At 41.7% G+C, this 17945-nt stretch overlaps 1 protein-coding gene across 1 annotated transcript; it reads left to right on the top strand.

Annotated features, from left to right (window-relative positions):
* The first annotated feature begins 7923 nt into the window (after positions 1–7923).
* Positions 7924–15916, top strand: alpi.1 (alkaline phosphatase, intestinal, tandem duplicate 1). The gene is made up of 11 exons (XM_023819941.2): positions 7924–9360; positions 9740–9859; positions 10592–10707; positions 11168–11342; positions 11948–12120; positions 12225–12359; positions 12552–12627; positions 14094–14228; positions 14442–14633; positions 14716–14832; positions 15135–15916. The coding sequence occupies exons 1-11, from the start codon at positions 9276–9278 to the stop codon at positions 15404–15406; spliced, it is 1596 nt and encodes a 531-aa protein (XP_023675709.1). The 5' UTR covers positions 7924–9275; the 3' UTR covers positions 15407–15916.
* The last annotated feature ends 2029 nt before the right edge of the window (positions 15917–17945 follow it).

Here is a 17945-nt window from a genome sequence, read left to right as displayed (position 1 = left end):
TCCTGGGTAGGGAGATTGTTAAATCTCCATGAACATTTATTTAACTAATGACACTCAGATGATCGTCAAATGGAGTCAGGATTAATTACCCTTATAATTATCTGGGCTGAAGAAAGACAAATGTACTAATGTGAAGGAGACAATGATGTCACTCTCACTAAAAGTAACTTTAAGCATAACAACATCTAACAGGATTTTTGGTTTCTTTTAGTTGATGTTTCTAGCATTTACTGTATATCCTGGGTTTCACCAACTGCAGTTTTTGTTTGCCAATTTTTTTCGTTTACTTAATGGTTGTTTACATACTTTTCAGCTATGTTTCATGTTTATTTCAGCGGCTTTCCATGATGCACAAAATAGTGTGACTAATCTTTAGTGATAAAGATTCAAGACACAGTCACCATTCCCTGTTCTGTAAAACCCCATGTTTACGTTGGACCGCACATTGCTTAGTGCAATTGTTAAAGTTCAGAACTGGGAGATGGGGACAATTCGGAGAGTGTGATCAAGATGAGCTTGAAAATGGCTGCCCCACACTATAGAGAGATAGTTTCGGGAGACATTGGTGGGACTGTGCCTGTGCAAACCCTGGCTTGCTTAGCTTTACCCACATGCAGTGAAGTCCCCGGTTAGCCAGCCTGGCTATGCTCTGCCTCACTGGATTATTACCCTTCTTGCAGCTCATGACCTTGTTACTTGGTTGGCTGTATTGGTTCACTGCTCTCACTCACCTCTGTGAGGTATTGTGTGTTTACACTGAGCCATTGTTACCTTGCTCTTCCGTTCTTTTACCCGACTATTGCAAGGTTTAGCCGTTTTTGCTCTTTGTCTCCGGTATTAGATTCTGTGTTTTTCTCCTTGTTCCCTTTGCTTGACCAGTGAGATGCTTCTTGTGTTTATCTACTGATTTTTGGATTGTGATCTGGATTTGGAAAAAAAAACCTTGCATATCCACATTTGGATCATTGCGTTATAATTAGGAAGTGTTGACATAATGTAAATATCATTGTTCATTCATGTAGCTCTTATTAGAGAGAACATAAAGACAGGCTAATGATAACTATCAGGAGAATTATGCTCTTTCACAAGCCACAACAAATATTTTGGATTGTTTTTATTATTATTACAAAGCTTCCATGTGCAGAGGGGCAGGCTGGGAGCACCTGTCACTTGTGCCCAAACTACTTAAAGTGCCACTTTATAAAGGTACTGAGTGATCCTTTTATGTATCTATCAACGGCTTGAGCAAAAGCCCCTTAAAAAAGCTTCTGTATGGTACTGTTGTTTGCCTTCTTATGCTGATAGAAAAAAATGCCAATTAATAATGAGGAATTAATTCAGATGAGTCTAAATTCTGGCCATTATTTACTGGTGTCATAAATGTAAGTTTTAAGATTGCAAAGGTAATACCGCAGTAAGCATACTAGTAAGTCAGGCTTTTTAAAGTATTCTGAAACCAGTTGGCACCCTTTTCTATTGAAGATTTTTTTTTCCTCGTACCTCTGGATATTAAAGAAATGAACGACTTGAGTGGAGGTGGGCCAGTCCTGGCAGTTCTCCTATGAAGCAGTGCTTTGCTCTCCTGTCTGCATTTACCCTGGGACCCGAATGTGAAGCATAATTGCAGCCGCCTATTTTGGCATACATTCCATTCTGTGCTGAGGTGTTCTTGCATATCTTATTGGAAGGTGTGGAAATATCTAGCTGTGACCCTCTCTCTTCTACTGGTTGACTTTCAAATCTGATTGGTTCTTCCATAACCTTGTGTTAAAAGAGCTTATTAGATTTGACCTCATTTTGCTGGGAACCTATTTCCCTAATGCATATGTGATTTTATTTCTGGCAGTGCAAAAACATCCCATGTCCTTCCATTTTAGGTAAAGGTCACTTTTTGTCTTTTTTCCTTACTTTGTACAAACTGTGCAAAGTTTCCATGTCATTTCTAATGACCAGTTTTATGGCTTTTCTACCCATATAATGTGCACTTAGAACATAATGAGATGTTTTTTAAAACCATCATGATCAAAGAAGCCTGTATTAATATTTGCTTACTATTAAGTTTTTAAAAGACCTTTAAAAGTAATAATGGCACAATAACAGGAGGCATTATAACTTTCATAGTGTACAATTAAGTGATCAAAAATAAAAAGAACACTTGTGGGTTGATTAAAACAAACACACGTGCAAGATCCTGGATCAGGTTTCCATCAAGAGAAGAAGCCTATTCAGTTAAAAACAAGGAATAAAAATGAGGTCACTTGGGGACACCTGTGCCATGGAGTCACCTCGCCAGCCCAGAGACAGCACACTGCCTTTTCTCAAATAAATTTATTAAAGCGCAGTACATATTGTATATTGCTCAATAATTCATGAGAATTAGTTCATACGGGTAATCAAGTTGAAATTATAAATGGTGCATTGTAATATCTTCTACTCAGCATATAATTGTAACAGTTCATGGTGATCATCAACAATCCCAAAACAGGTTTACCATTAATAGAAATTTAAAACAAGTGCAAGTAATTTATGACAAACTCAGGATTCTAGTCATTCACTGTTTAGAATTAAAGAATGGAATTCCTTATTATGAATCATCATGGGATGTTACACAGCAATGCAGTTACACAACAATACAGTTACACAGCAATGCAGTGGCAGGACCAATGGTGCTGCATGAGATATCCCCCCCCCCAGGGATAGGAATGGAAGGGTCCATGATGCTGCCTGACATACCCCACCCCCAGGTAGGAGTAGGAAATCAACATAGGAAACACAAAAATACAAAAAAAAAAACAAAAAACGGATGAGCTCAAGACAAAAGAAATGAAAAACAGGCACTTTAGCACAGAGTTACTCTGTTAGTATCAGGAACATACACAGGTGGACCGACTGAATTACCCCAAATAATCATGGTCACCTGACTGCCTTCCCCAGAAGGATAGTGCCCTCCCATGCACACTTATGTTTACAAAGTCAGAAGTAGTTCGGAAATTTGGTCCCTTATTTAGAACCAAAAAACATGTCTGGTCTGATGAATCAAAGCCTGTCTGAGCCTGCCCCACCTTTACTATACAAACTATACGAACATGTAATGGAATAATTATGGTGAAGGCTCACTTATTAAAAACACCACATTAACAGCAGATATGTTCTTTGCTTGCTTGTGGGCATTATTTACTCTGTTTCGGAAATATTGAATTTCATTTGACACACATCAAACATTTTTATTTTTAAATGTATTTATTTGAAGTTTACGTGTAATTTTTTTCATCTTTTGATGAGAGTGCATGCCCAGAGGAGGGAATGCATTACTTCAATAACCATCCCTCAAAATATCATCTGTAGGGAACTTCTAGACATTCATGTTTTTCGTGTTGAGCGGGACAGTTTTAGATGCTTTGATCATACTGACGATTTTCCATCTGCCCACGACTAACAAAGAAGACCTTTGTGAGGAGACTGAATCTGTTTCTATCCCAATGCTTTGGAGAACTGTAAAAGCTTCTGTACATATTTAACCATTAGGCATCAGGGGTCATTGCAGGCCACCGGTAATTTGAAAGCTGCAGACTGAAACTTGTGTGGCCTATTTGCATTATTCCTATTCGCTCCTATCTGAGAAGGTTTATTATTTTTCTCGCTTATCCCTGGCAGCCAACAGGCAGCCCTGTCCTGCCGGTGACGTCTTCCTATTCCTGGGCATATGATTCAGAACACTGTTATGGAGAACCTAATGGACCGTGACATCATTTATCGCTTTGCGGAAGTCCTTGTCTTATAAAAGAGAGAGCCAGAAATAAAACTTTCGAAGCATGAAAGTTTGCCTCCGTTTCCGTTCTGCGTCTCTGCCCGGACCTACCTGCTGGACAGCCAGGTCCAACCTGGACCTGAGACTGATTCTGGAAAGTACATGAGTCTGGAGACGCCTGCTTCCTAAGCAAATAAACCTCCAGTCAGCTTCACTCTCGTCCTCTTGGACTATTTGACCTGTTGCACTGTTTGCACCCACAGAGGAACTCGAATATTGTCACAGGAAAGAACGTCATCCTAACATGCATGAGTGACATTGAAGAAAGAATTATCTGTAACTTCTTTGCTCTATTTTTTGATTCTTCAGTATTTAGGACAATTATGCACTGCATGTGGGCTTGTATTCATTTTCTCCATTCAAAATACACTTAAATAAATATTAATTTAAGCAATGCTATATCTAGGGAATGTTCTTCCTGAGTTTGTGCAACGATCCTCTGGGTTCTCTGGCTTCCTGCTGCAATTCAAAATCATCCAAAGTCATGCAGTTAGGTGAAGCTGTGTCTCTAAATTGCCTTAGTGTGGCAGCATGTCTCCAGTGCAGTGGCAGTCTCAAGAAAAGAAAATGTAACATTCACATAATGATCCCATAATACAGTGGCCGCCAACCAGTTGTAGTCAATCACAACACCTTCACACCGTTCCACCCCTGAGGGTGACCACCCCGATAGAAAAAATCTACCGAAGGGTGACCCCCGCCCGACTCGGTAACTCCTTAGAGTATTTTCTTTGTGAAAGTAACTATCATTGTAAAAAGGGTTGGAGACCACTTAAAATATCTTTTTAATGCCAAGGTATAATCACAATGACCATTTCCATATGATACCAAAAGATTGCAACTGTTCAACGAATGTCTGCCAAAGTACTGTGCAAAACAGCACCACCTTAAGGTTAGTAATAGGAACTTGAGTGAAGCAAAACAATTCTGCCTCACTAAGCTAATCGACTTCAATATATGTTTCATCATCTTCTCTTTAGTAGCTGATTGGATAGTTATGAAATATGACACGCTTTTAAACCCACCCAGAGAAGCATTGTCTCACCTAGGCTTTCCAATTACATACGCTCTTGTATGTTCTCAACACAAAGATGATTGATACACGTTTAGCCACTCAGAACTTGAGCCATCAGACAGTAAAAACCCATTTGTTCACCAATGTTTCTTGTTGGTTTGTGGACAAGGAATTGGTATGCTGTAAGTGAATGAGCCAAGAGTTAAAAATACTTTGATTTGTAAATACTGTTCTTGCTGACTGCAGATAATCCTGTGCATATGCTGTAAATAAGAACATTTGTTTTATTTGTTTTGTATTGTGTAAAAGGAACATGTAATCATGCAAAAAGTCTTTGGGAAATGTGAGGATTAGAATTTGCACCCGTCTTGTATATTACACGATCACCATGCTGAAAAATAAATGCTGTGTCCTGTTTTGAATGAACATGGGATGCAATTTGTCCGATATTTCTGAACCGCGTGATCGAGGTGACACAATGAGAGTAAGAACTCCAACAACACATGAAACTATAGGGAGTTGCAATGATGTTTTGACTTTTGTTGGGGCGTTTGTGTTGAACATGTAATGTTGAGCAAAATAGTAAATGTAAAGCTGTGCAGCCAACTCACCAGGAAAAGCAGCCAGGAGAGAGATGGAAGCCTGCTCAACATATAGTTACAGATCAGATCCACTTCTCTGAAGCTCAAAGGTCCAAAGGTGAAATCACTCAGACGTCCCTGAGATTAGAGCCAGTGATTTTCCAATTACAAACACAGCATCCTAATCGACTAGTCCACACACCACCTTTGTCTTTTCTTTATCACAAAAAAGTCAATGATTAATTTATCTTAATCTTATCTACAAAGTAATATATAGTAAAATTTGCATCAAGTTAGAGCTGGTGTGATGACACAGTGTTTAACACTGTTGCCTTATATCTCTGGTTTGAATCTATGCTATAGGGTCCTATGGTTGGAGTTTCCATGTTCTCCCCGTGTCGTTGTGGGGTTTCCTTAAGTCCAAAAACAAGATGAATTGGAGTTATTAAATTGGCACTAGGTGTGACTGGTATGTGAGTGTGCTCTGCAGTGGGTTGGCACCCCATCCTGGGTTGTTCCCTACCTTGTGCCTGTACCTTCCAGAATAGGCTCTGGACCCCCCGTGACCCTAAATAGAACAAGCAGCTGCAGGTTCAGAAAACAGATGGATGCCTGAAATTACCAGCTTTAATCATTAATATATATACACCATAAGTCTTTCCACATGTGAGATATATATGTGTGTGTGTGTTAAAAAAGATATAATACTCAAAATGATCAAGGAAACATAAAATGATGCTGTGTCGTGAGGTTTACATGTCCTGGGGGGGGGGGGTCTACCTTCTTTTCAGAAAAATCATCTCTGAAAACTTCCTGCACATCTCCCATTGGTCAGGTCTTCACCGTCCCTGTTTCCAGGTAAGTGACCTTCTGCCCACCCTGAGACGCTGAGGCCCCTTTCTAACGTGAGCTGCCATGACAGTGCCCCAAGACACCCGTACCCAAAAAAAACACACATCTCTAACCTTCAGAATGCAAAGAAAACAGCTTCAGTGGCTAGTCACGCACGTTGAAGCTACAGGGTCAGTTCTGACACAGATGTGAGGAATGTCATGGGCGAGCGTTTTTAGTTCCTGCTCCCTTCTCACTTCCAAGGACAAACGAGAAAGCAAAAAGCAGCTTTGCATTTGTCATTAATTTCTTTTGTAATCCCCAGAAGTAAAAGACATTGGCAGCTATCATACTGACGTATTTAAAAACAGAGAGAACCAGTATTCAAACAAGGGGTTTAGGAGACACAAGACTGACACATCGATTCTGTAACAACGAAAAAATGAGGATGAACGTTGGACTAAGACTTTTTCTCATTGTGGTTGCTGAGATCAGTCCTGGCACAGTAGCTTTAGGTAAGTCTTCCTGATCTGTGAACTAATCTTATAGATACCAGTGCACCGCATCTCACAGAACAGCAATCTGCATGTGACTTATTCAGGGAATTCTGCTTCTTATATTAGCAGGAATCCACTTCAAACAGCAATAATGTTGTTTTCTAAGTAATAAAACTTGGATCTTTTTTGTGTTTTGTTTCATGGCATGTGGTTTAGAATCTGCTTTTGGAAATTTCCTGTAATTTGCAGCGAGCATTTTGGCATAATCTGCACTAATCCTAACTTTTTCAAAGCAGCAAGTTCAAACGGGGACTGAAGTATTAGGTTACTAAAGATTGACGTCCATTCCACAGTCTCTCTGTAGGCATTAAATATAAACTGAAAGATAATCGATTCTCCTGTTTTATCTAGTCAGTACATGAAATGTCCACAGGTAATGAACAAAATTGAACTTGTCAGCTGAGCAGAGGTCTACATTAATGTCACCACACACAGTTGTCTACCGTCTAGCAAACCTTCTTGTCCTACAGCAGTATGTAGATGAAAAGGACACACAGTGAAGGTCACGCTTCCTCCGCTTGTGCCGTTTGCCCCGAGTTCGTGAGGGTCTCCCCGTCACTGTTATCACCTGCCGGAGTGACAGTGTGACACGTCTGCTGAGCAGTTGCTCTGCCACTTCTGTCAGATGTGAAAATGTTTGAAAATTTAACGCCAGTCCCTCTTTGTATTAAGTTATATCTGGATTCCTCACAGCTTGCTGCTTGATGTTTTATGCCAGAGAGCCATAAAATTATAGACATCTGTGTGTGTTTGCTTAGAGCTCCTCTCCATTTGACTTCTCACAAGGTCGTACTCTTAAGTGAGCTGCATCTCTTGGACTACATGTTTTTTATGCTTCTTCAGTACTGGTAGACCCAGCCTGGACCTTGAATAATGTACACAAGTTATCGTTGTGGCTGAAGGGAACAGTTTTAGACTAAATTTTTCCACTTATACCCAGTACTGAACTTTCATATGAACTTTTATAGTAAAAGACTTATAATAAATAAGACACAAGGGTAGTATTCTACATATTTTGAATTTCACGCATGAGATGAACATTTTTCATATGTTCTGAAGAGAGCCGACAATCTTTCATTCAGCATTGAACTTGGCATTAAAAACAAAGAATAGAGTCAAAGATATTAAATCAAGGTACCTCTTTACAATAAGGATACCCTTTGCTACTTATAAATGGTACTAACTCATTAATAAGAAGAAAACCGTGGTATAACTTGTTTATAATTGTCTAGTAATGATTTACAAAGTGTTACAATATAATTAATAACCTGCTTATAAACCATTCATAATCCCTTTATAAGGGTAGCCTTATTGTAAAGTGGCACAAAATCTATTATATGTATATGTTCTTGATGGGATTTCCCAAGTGGTGCATTAATTCACACGGTAAGCTAGGATCCCTTATGTTTAATGCCACATATTTTTTTATGCCTTAAAGTTGCTCCACGTTTTTGTAAACGTGTCAAGTAATGTTTGTAATTCATAAACTAAAAGGGGTCCTTTATTCTCTGTGTGTCTCACTGAAGCTAGATCCTATTAAATTTATCCTACGAAAAAACACCAGGCCGGCACGGTAGTTCGCTGGGTGTTAAGTTTCCCCTTTTTTGTGTTTGGATTCGTGCAGGGAGGCCACATCATGTGCGGCCTTTCCCCCCTGCGGGGGACTTCCTTTCTTGCCCTAATGGCATGATTGACCACACATGCCTCCAAATGACTCGTGGGCCACGGTTCAGCTTTCTGACTCACAGGCAGTGGCGCTGACATCCTCCCCAGAAGCGACGCAGAGCTACCATCTCCGCTCACGTGCGAGTCTCATTCCCGGCTCCGGCTAGGACCTCCTGGCCCCAGCCCACTACTTTCACACATAAAAGGCTGTTTTTGCGTAAATTAGTTTAATAGCCGCTCGGTCTGTATTATCTCAGGAGAAAAGAATGCAAAACAATGAGCTTCCCAGCAAACAAATGTGAGTTTACTGCATGAAATACACAGGGGTGATCTGAAATATATTTCTGATAAAATACAGAGAAATGAGAACATTTCAGTAATGTTGATTCAGTCTTAAAAATACAGAGATAAAATAGTTGCCTTTGCCGACATATAATACTGTTTTTCTTAAGAAAAAGTAATAAAAGAGACTTGTGCCAAAGTTTAGGCACATGCCAATACAAACCAGTCTGTTTTTTTTTCACTGAAATTAACTGAAGCATGGAAACGCATGTTAGAGTATTAACCACATCAAAGCTTCATGCAAATTTCAACAATATACACGCCGAGAACGGAAAGCAGCGCTAAAAAACAAAAGGCCTCCAAGCATGTAGCGTCTCAGTGCTGTGTGGTCCCGGCCGGCTTCCCCTTCCCCTGTCTTGAGCCTATGAGCTGGCTGGGGGCCTCTCTTTCAACACACCCCGGGCTTTAAAAGGGCCAGGCTGGAGGTCTGCGGAGGCACTCGTGTCCTGCGCAGCTGTAGGAGGCTCTCAGAAGCGATGCAGTCGGCGCAGCGCCGCCGTCCCGATCGGCTGCTCCTGCTTTGCGTCCTGCTCGTTGTCCCCAGCGACGTGCAGCTCACAGGTGAGGACAGCGTCAGGTGGCGTAGGGGTTGGGCGTGTTTTGGCAGGGCACGTGCCGCACTCCCAGGTATCCCTGTGACGATGTCCTGCTGCAGGCTGGGTGTCTGTTTCTCATCCTGCTTGCGTGAAACATTAGGATATAATCAGGTAGCTAAGCTTGTCTTTTTTTGCAGTTTTTTTGTCACTTTCTAGGTTAATCTCTGCAGCATGTTATTCAGAGTTTTCACTTCAGTATGGCCACCTTCCGGAATCTGCTGCTGGGCTCTGGCGCGGCAGTAGGGGCAGTACTTCACGAGTGCTTCCAATGCTGCTGTGTTGCTGCTTTTAGGGGCAGACCTGTTCTGGGTTTGTGATGGCTGCTTCCTGCCCTCTTGTGTCAGATACCCAGGAGAGAGAGCCAGCTTACTGGAATGCCCAGGCCAGGGAGACCCTACAGACTGCGCTGAAGTTGCGTCCACTGGACCATCGCGCTAAGAACATCATCTTATTCTTGGGGGATGGTAACCATGCACCAGCGGTCATATACATAGAAATACTAAACCAGTCTAAAGTTCTATTTGATATCCTTTCCAACACTGATGAAAGTACTCAAGCTATCTATCTAACCGAAAAATAGCTAGCTACCTGATATTCTGGAACAACAGGGGCTTCCACTGTTAACAGATAACTAAATTTGAATCAGAACAAAGATTCTGATTCACTTCCTTTCAATGGGGTGATCAGACCCTTGAGTCACACAACCTTTACGAAACCGTAGAGCTATTCTTGTTGAACACTAAACCAAAACTCAACCTAGACCATCAGCCACACACGGATAGGATTGCTGTGCCACTGGGCCTGAATGTAGCATCCAGTCTCTCAGCACTATCATACTATCCATGCTGTTGTCCATCAGTTCTTAGAGCATGCTGTAAAGGCTCTCCTTAATGGGTTCTTTACTTTTGTTGAGAATTATCTAGAAAGAATTTCTGTTGAGTCTATAATTAGAAATGATGTATTGAACTGAAAATGGTTACAGACCTGGAACTTCTTAGTCCTTATTCCTGTGTTTATGTTTCGTATGCTTTGAGCGGTTTTGAATGAACTCATTTGGACACCAGAGTTTGAACTTAGAAGTCTGGTGATGCGTCTTTCCGTAGAAGGGCAGAGTGCCGCTCCATTGCGTATGAGCGGGAGCCTCAGGCCACTAGCATGGCCTGTGGCTGAGCCCCTGCTACCCCTCTCTGCTGCAGGGATGGGGGTGTCTACTGTGTCAGCGGCGCGCATTCTGCGGGGGCAGATGGAGGGCCACTCAGGGGAGGAGACGGTGCTGGCCATGGACACCTTTCCGTACCTCGCCCTGTCCAAGGTCAGCCGACTGGGCCAATCCTCAGTGTTCCTCTATGTGCCTGTACATGTACTGTATGTTTATCTTGCTTTCACAGTAACCTGATTCATGTGTCCTGTCACTTTAACACAGTCTCTTTGTTATGAAAACACTACAATTGTATTATTCAATGAGAAATTACAGAGATGTAAGTTTAAGAAATGAAACCTTGGCCCTTATAAATTACAACTTGGATAATATATAAATTGCACTGATTTATAAATCCTGGGATTCTCATCCAGGATGCTTCCAAGCCTTGTGCCCTGTGCTTCCTGGGACCGGCTCCAAGCTAACCATGACCTTGTACTGGATAAGTGGTTTGAAGATGATGGATGGATGATCGGATGGATAATTTATACGCAGTTACAGGAGAATGGCTCAGCCACGGCGCCACAGTGAATTCGTATGATTTTATATATTGCGTTGTCAATGCTGCCGGCAGACATACAGCGTGGACAAGCAAGTGGCGGACAGCGCGAGCACGGCCACAGCCTACCACTGTGGCATCAAGGCCAACGCCAAGACGGTGGGTCTCAGCGCTGCCGCCGTGCCCTACCAATGCAACTCGACCTTCGGCAATGAGGTGCAGTCTGTGCTGCACCGCGCCAAAGCGCAAGGTACCCCCACACGGGCACTCTCCGCATCCGCTAACCCTACTCTCTGTGTACTGCTCTGCAGTGATATATTCTCACAGGTGTATACATGTATGCACATATGCATGCAACATCAGTGTGTATATGTAGTGATCTATAGGCGGCCAAAGTCAAACTTATTTAAGACCATATGATTTCTGAAAATCATACTACATGTGATACCTCTATGAGGAAAGATAATTGCCCTAATTCTCCTGTCCTTTTGTTTATATTACCTACTTGCATAAAAGTAAACCGTAAATTAGCACATAAACTTTAACTGTTTTTAGCTAGGTCACAGCCCAGTGCTGGATAAACAGGTGGTAGATGCATGGTTGGATTTTAGCAATTTTAAACCAGTTATATATTTAGTGTAGCAATTAGTTGAGTTTTGGTGCTTTGCATCTGCAGAAAGAGGCTCACCAGCTGCTCACAGCTGCTTTGAATAAACGTTCAGCTGACGGTATTGAGTGTATTACATCATGCGCTGCTGTAGCTGTCATGTGGCCACAGTAGGATCATATGGCCACAGTCAGGAAGTATCTGAGACGTCTGTTTGTCTTCACATGGCTGCTGCCTCCTCGCTCCAGGCAAATCGGTGGGCATCGTGACCACCACGCGCGTCCAGCACGCCTCGCCGGCGGCTGCCTACGCCCACTCAGTGAGCCGCAGCTGGTACAGTGACTCCGACATGCCCTCCAGTGCCCGGCGGCAAGGTTGCACGGACATAGCCACGCAGCTGGTCGCCAATACCGACATTGATGTAGGAACATGCCTCATGCTGTGGTCCGCTAACCCTGAGCCCTATTTGACACAGTCGCTGAGTGCGGGAGGGCAATCCCAGAGCTCACTTCCCGTCTCCCTTAGGTGATCTTGGGTGGGGGTCGCATGTACATGACGCCAAAAGGGACACCAGATCCTGAGTACCCCACCTCCACCTCCCGCCAAGGGGACCGAAAGGACAAAAAGGACCTGATAGATGTTTGGCTGAAGGCCAGACAGGTAACTCAGCAACAAGTTTGAATTAATTAATTTCAATGGTGTGTTTAGGGACAACAGGACCCTGTACTGAATCAGAACATATGAATGAATGAATGAATGAATGAATGAATGAGTTATTTACTGAGGTCAAAGTGATTTACAAATTGATGTTCAGTTTGCTCTGTTTTAATAATATTTTGTTCTGGATTTCAGTCAAGGAATGCACAGTATGTTTGGCACAAGGAGCAGTTTGATGCTGTGGATGTGAAATCCACAGACAGCCTCATGGGTAAAGTCATGCAGCATTGATGCATTCTGAAATTAAATGATGTCACATGTGTTCAGGGAACACAATGAAATTCTTGTGCCAAGGATCTGGTGGGGGGGGGGGGGGGGGTGCATATGGGCATAGGACATAGGACAAACGGCAGTAAAAGACAATACAATACAATTTAGAATAAAAAAGCTTGGGGGCAAAGTGCAGACTCTGATCATTCTCTGAACATTCCCTGAACACTTTGCTGTGGCATATGAGAAGTAATGGACATCACCTAAATGTACCAAAAACACTCTGGAGGTCATCTAATCAGCTTATCTGAACCCTGTCAGTTTGTTTGTTTTGTGTATATTAAAGTTATGCCCTCATTGGCCACCATATTAGGTGCATCTAACTAGTACTGGGTAGGATCTTCTAGAACCACTTCAAGAGCAGATCATCCTCTCTATACACCACTGTGGTACAGAGCTATTATTTTTACATATGTGTTTACTGTAAGAAGTCTGGCCATTCTTGTCTGATCTCATTCTTTAATGAGGTGTTTTCAGCCACAGAAATGCCAGTGACTGGATGTTTTTTATACATTAGATGATTCTTTGCAAACTCTAGACACTGAAAATCGCAGGATGGTGAATGTTTTTTAGATGCTGGAAGCACCACGTCTGGCAACACCAATCATATCATGCTTAAAAATGCTTAAATCACACATCTAAGCCATTCTAATGCTCAGCCAAACAGCACCTCAACCTAATGACGCTGTCTGTGTGCTGTATGTATTTAACTGCAGTAACATGATTACTATTTGGAGAAGCAGCCTGTTTGCATTTGCAAGCAGGTGTACCTAATAATTGGCCCTCCATATATGTCAATCCAAATTACATTTCTGGATTGTGCAAATATTTTAGGTTCGATACCCATAATCTAAATACAGATGATACATGAAGCAGTATATGTTATATTAGTGTTATATATCACAGTCTGTGCAGAAAGGAAACAGTTCGTAAATGCGTTTTTTCCTTCACCTTTTTTAAACATTTAGCTGCTCCCACATTTTCAGATCCTTCACCAAAAGTATACCTCTATTGCAGATGTGAAATACCACAAATTGTTTAAAGTGAACACTGATCAGCAGCTATGTTAGGTGAAGTTAATTAGTCTGAAAGGTGTCCAGTTAAATAGCATGTGTACTGAGTCCTGTTACACATGCAATACAAAGATACACACTCTTGACACACTCATGACAGTATTAATTTGGTAAATGAGCCGTACTATATTTTTCATATCTGGGCAAAATGGGTTGCATGTTATGTATAGATAATTACAGCTTATAGAATTCCTGGGGCCTGTGCACTGCCTTTGTCGACAGTCAGTTAGTTTGTTCTCTAGCTTGCACACTACCAGTGGTGCGTGAATTGGGTGACGCGCCAGTGCCAGGCCGCGATGGTCCTCTTTACACAGTGATCATGTTTCTGCTTCAGGCTTGTTTGAGCCTAAGGACATGAAGTTTGAGCTGTTCCGAAACAGCACACGAGACCCGTCCATTGTCGATATGACAGAGAAAGCCATTCACATCCTCCGCAAGAACCCGAAAGGCTTCTTCCTCTTTGTGGAAGATAAGTATCTTACGGATGATATGACGGTAGGAACCAGTACAAATGGCTGTTCGGCTAAGCAAGGTGTCATGTGATATAGCTGTTAAAATTGTTCAAAAAGACACAGGAAATATTGGAAGCAAAGATTTTAAAACATTTTAATTGTAATTAATGAATCGATGGGGGAAAATCATGAGTGGGCAAATGTAAAAGGTTTTGTTTTCTGTGAATTAAGAGGGAGAATCGACCATGGGCATCATGACGGTATCGCTAAGCTAGCCTTGACTGAGGTGGTGATGTTCGACCGTGCAGTGAAGATCGCCTCCCAGCTGACGGACGAGTCCAACACCCTGACCATCGTCACTGCTGACCACTCTCATGTCTTCACATTTGGAGGAAATACCCCCCGTGGAAATCCAATATTTGGTAGAGCTCCTAGTTTTAAGCGTACAGAGTTGTATCTGTTTTGCTTTCGTTAAGCTTAATTTGTATTACTCATGTCAATCAGGTCTTGCACCCAAGAATGCAGATGATATGATGCCCTTCACCAGCATACTGTATGCTAATGGACCAGGGTACACACACATCAATGGGACACGAGCGAACATCACAGCAGTGGATTACTGTGAGTTTGAGCTTGATTCTGCACACGGATCTGTGAAGGTTTTAGCTATTAGCTTTTCATATGCAGGTATTAGCTGTTAGCTTTTCATGTGCAGGTATTACCAATTAGCATTTCATGTGCAAGTATCATCCATTAGCTTTTCATGTACAGGAATTAGCCATTAGCTTTCATGTGCAGGTATTAGCTATTAGCTTTATTTGTGTAGGCATTAGCCTTTAGCTTTTCGTGTGCAGATATTTGTTGCTAGCCTTTCTTTCCCACAACACACTCATCCTCTTTCTGTCTGTCTATCTGTCCACCAGTGGATGAGGAGTACATGCAGCAGTCTGCGGTCCCCCTGGACTCCGAGACACATGGCGGAGAGGATGTGACCATTTACGCCAAGGGCCCCATGGCCCATCTCATCCATGGGGTGAAGGAGCAGAACTACATTGCCCACGTGCTGGCCTACGCAGCCTGCCTGGAGCCCTATGCTGACTGCCCCTCTGACTCGGTGAGCCCCAGCAGGGCTGAACCTTTACGTCCCAAGTTGCTCCTGTGCTTAGCTGCCATAATGTGGCTTGTGCCTACATGACATCGGCTACCATCGTCCCCTTCCCAGAGACAGTGTCTTCAGCACACCTTCCAAAAACTCCTGAAGGTAATCAACATACTCGATGGAGAGTATTACTCAGGAAAGTCTGACTTGATCCATTGTGTTTCCTCATAACACCTGAGTTCTGATTTCTGTGAGACACCAAGCATTTTTATAGTTACATGATGTTTATGGTATTTTGCAGACCAGCGTTATCACATGGGGGACATACAGACACTAATAAAGAAATAATGAATGTTTAAGTTGTCAAAATTTCAAGGTTGTTTCTTTATAAATATCAGTTTAATAGATATTGAAACACAACCTGTACATCAGAATGCAATCCAGACTGAAACTAGTATAATTTTTTTTTTTTGGATCTGTTATAGTAACTTGCTTTTTAAATAATTCCTACACATGATTACAAAAAGGGATACATCTCATCATCATTTCCTTTTATGGTAATTTGATGTACAATATTATGTTTTGAATAATAAAAGGTTCTTATGATTTTTGTGTCTCTTGGTATTATTTCTTTTTGTTTTACAGTAGTTCTTTATTGTAAAGCAGTAAGGATGTGTTTGTATTTTAAATGACTTACACTGGATATCCATCCATCCATCCATTTTCTGGAACCACTTGTCCTATTCAGGGTTGGGGGTGGCTGAAGTCAATCCTGGAGCCTATGGGTGCAAGGCAGGGAACATCCCAGGATGGGGAACTAACCAATCACAGGTCGCACTTACATACCATACATACGCATATACAGGCAATGTTGCAACTCCTACTAGCTTCAGTATGTTTGTGGATTGTGGGGAGTACCCAGATGATACCCCACAACAACACGGGGAGAACATGCAAACTCCACACACATGGCATCCTAGCAGAGACTTAAAGCCTGGTTGCAGAGGTGCGATGCAACAATGCAAACCACTGCACCACCATGCCTCCCCTGCACTAAATCTAGCTTGCATGATATCTGTAATTGAATATTATCAGCAAAGTGGTAATGCCAAGTTCTATTGTACAAATGAATTAAAAAAATAATTTTGACATGTGATATCTTTGTGATGTATTTGTGTTTAATATTGTCATATTCTGCAGAGAGTTCCATATTACGCTGCTTTTCCAGCCGACTTGTTTTTTGATGTTTATATTCAATGAAGTCTCTTTGACAAAATTCTGCTTGAGTAGTACAGTTTGTTGTGCCTTTGTGTCAAAAGAATAACTTAAATATAGTTGCTGGCTTAAATTTATTCTGAGTACAACTTGATGGTACACAGGCTTTATGGAATCTTGCAAATATGGTTCTGATCATGGATTTTCCGGAGCCTTTAACTGCCTGTAATAGAGCTGTAAACCCCATTATAACTCAATGATTCTTCTACCTCCACATACCAGTTAATGAAGGGCTTATTTTAAAGCTGCAATTCCTTGAACAGATGTAAGGTTTGAACTTGAATGAGTAAACACCAACATCAACGGTGTGGTTGGATTTTTTTTTAGGAAAAGTTGTCAGGCAGAATGCGGTCTTACAAGAACAAAAAATTATATAATTTTGTATCAAGATCCAATGTTTTGTTCCATTACATGACATAAGATTTTTTTTTCTTGTAATTAAGATAAAGATTAGTCATTTCATTTTATTAATTAGCCCATCTATTTTCCATACCTGCTTATCCAGCACAGTGTCACAGTGATCCTGAAGGCAGTGTAAAGCACCAGGCAAGGGAACACCTTGGAGAGGATACCAGTCCATCGCAGGGCACACACACACACACACACACACGCACGCACATGTAGGGTAAACATATCCTTATGGGGACCGCTCATTCATTTCAATGGGAAAAATGCTAACGCTAACTATGACAACCTTAACCCCTACCCTGCCCTAACCATAACCATAAGTAACCAAACAAAATACAAGAGTTTTTGCATTTTTAGTTTTTTCATAACAGTCACCGATATAAAATAGAGAAACCGGTCCCCATAAGGGGAAAAAAACGGATATTTATCACGTTATGGGGACATTATGTCCCCATAAGGATAGGTAAACCCGCTCGCACATACACACACACACACACACACATACAGGTTTGTAATTATATTATTGTGGGGACTCTCCATTAATTTCTATAGGGAAATCTCTAATCCCAATATGATGACCTTAACCCCTACCCAGCCCTAACCTTGACCATAAGTAACCAAACAAAATATGAGACTTTTGGCATTTTTAGTTTTTTGATTGCATTCATGGATCTTTGTGGGGACCTGAAAAATGGTCCCCACAATGTAATATGAACATAATCTACACCACACACACGCACACAGACACTGAGCAATTTAAAAATGACTTTGCACTGTAGGGGAAAACAAGAGTAAAGTACTAAGGTGTACATTTGTACATTTGGGTATAATCGGTAGTGACACGTCCCTACCAAGATTGGGGAAGGACATGTGTTTTTTTTGGGGGGGGGGGGGGGGGGGTTCGGGACTGATGTGGGTAGGTAGTAGATTTGTTACCAGACCTGGTCATGTA

Source organism: Paramormyrops kingsleyae, chromosome 15 (assembly GCF_048594095.1).
Source record: "Paramormyrops kingsleyae isolate MSU_618 chromosome 15, PKINGS_0.4, whole genome shotgun sequence".
NCBI classification, from domain to species: Eukaryota; Metazoa; Chordata; class Actinopteri; order Osteoglossiformes; family Mormyridae; genus Paramormyrops; species Paramormyrops kingsleyae.
This window is presented reverse-complemented; position numbering and strand designations above follow the sequence as displayed.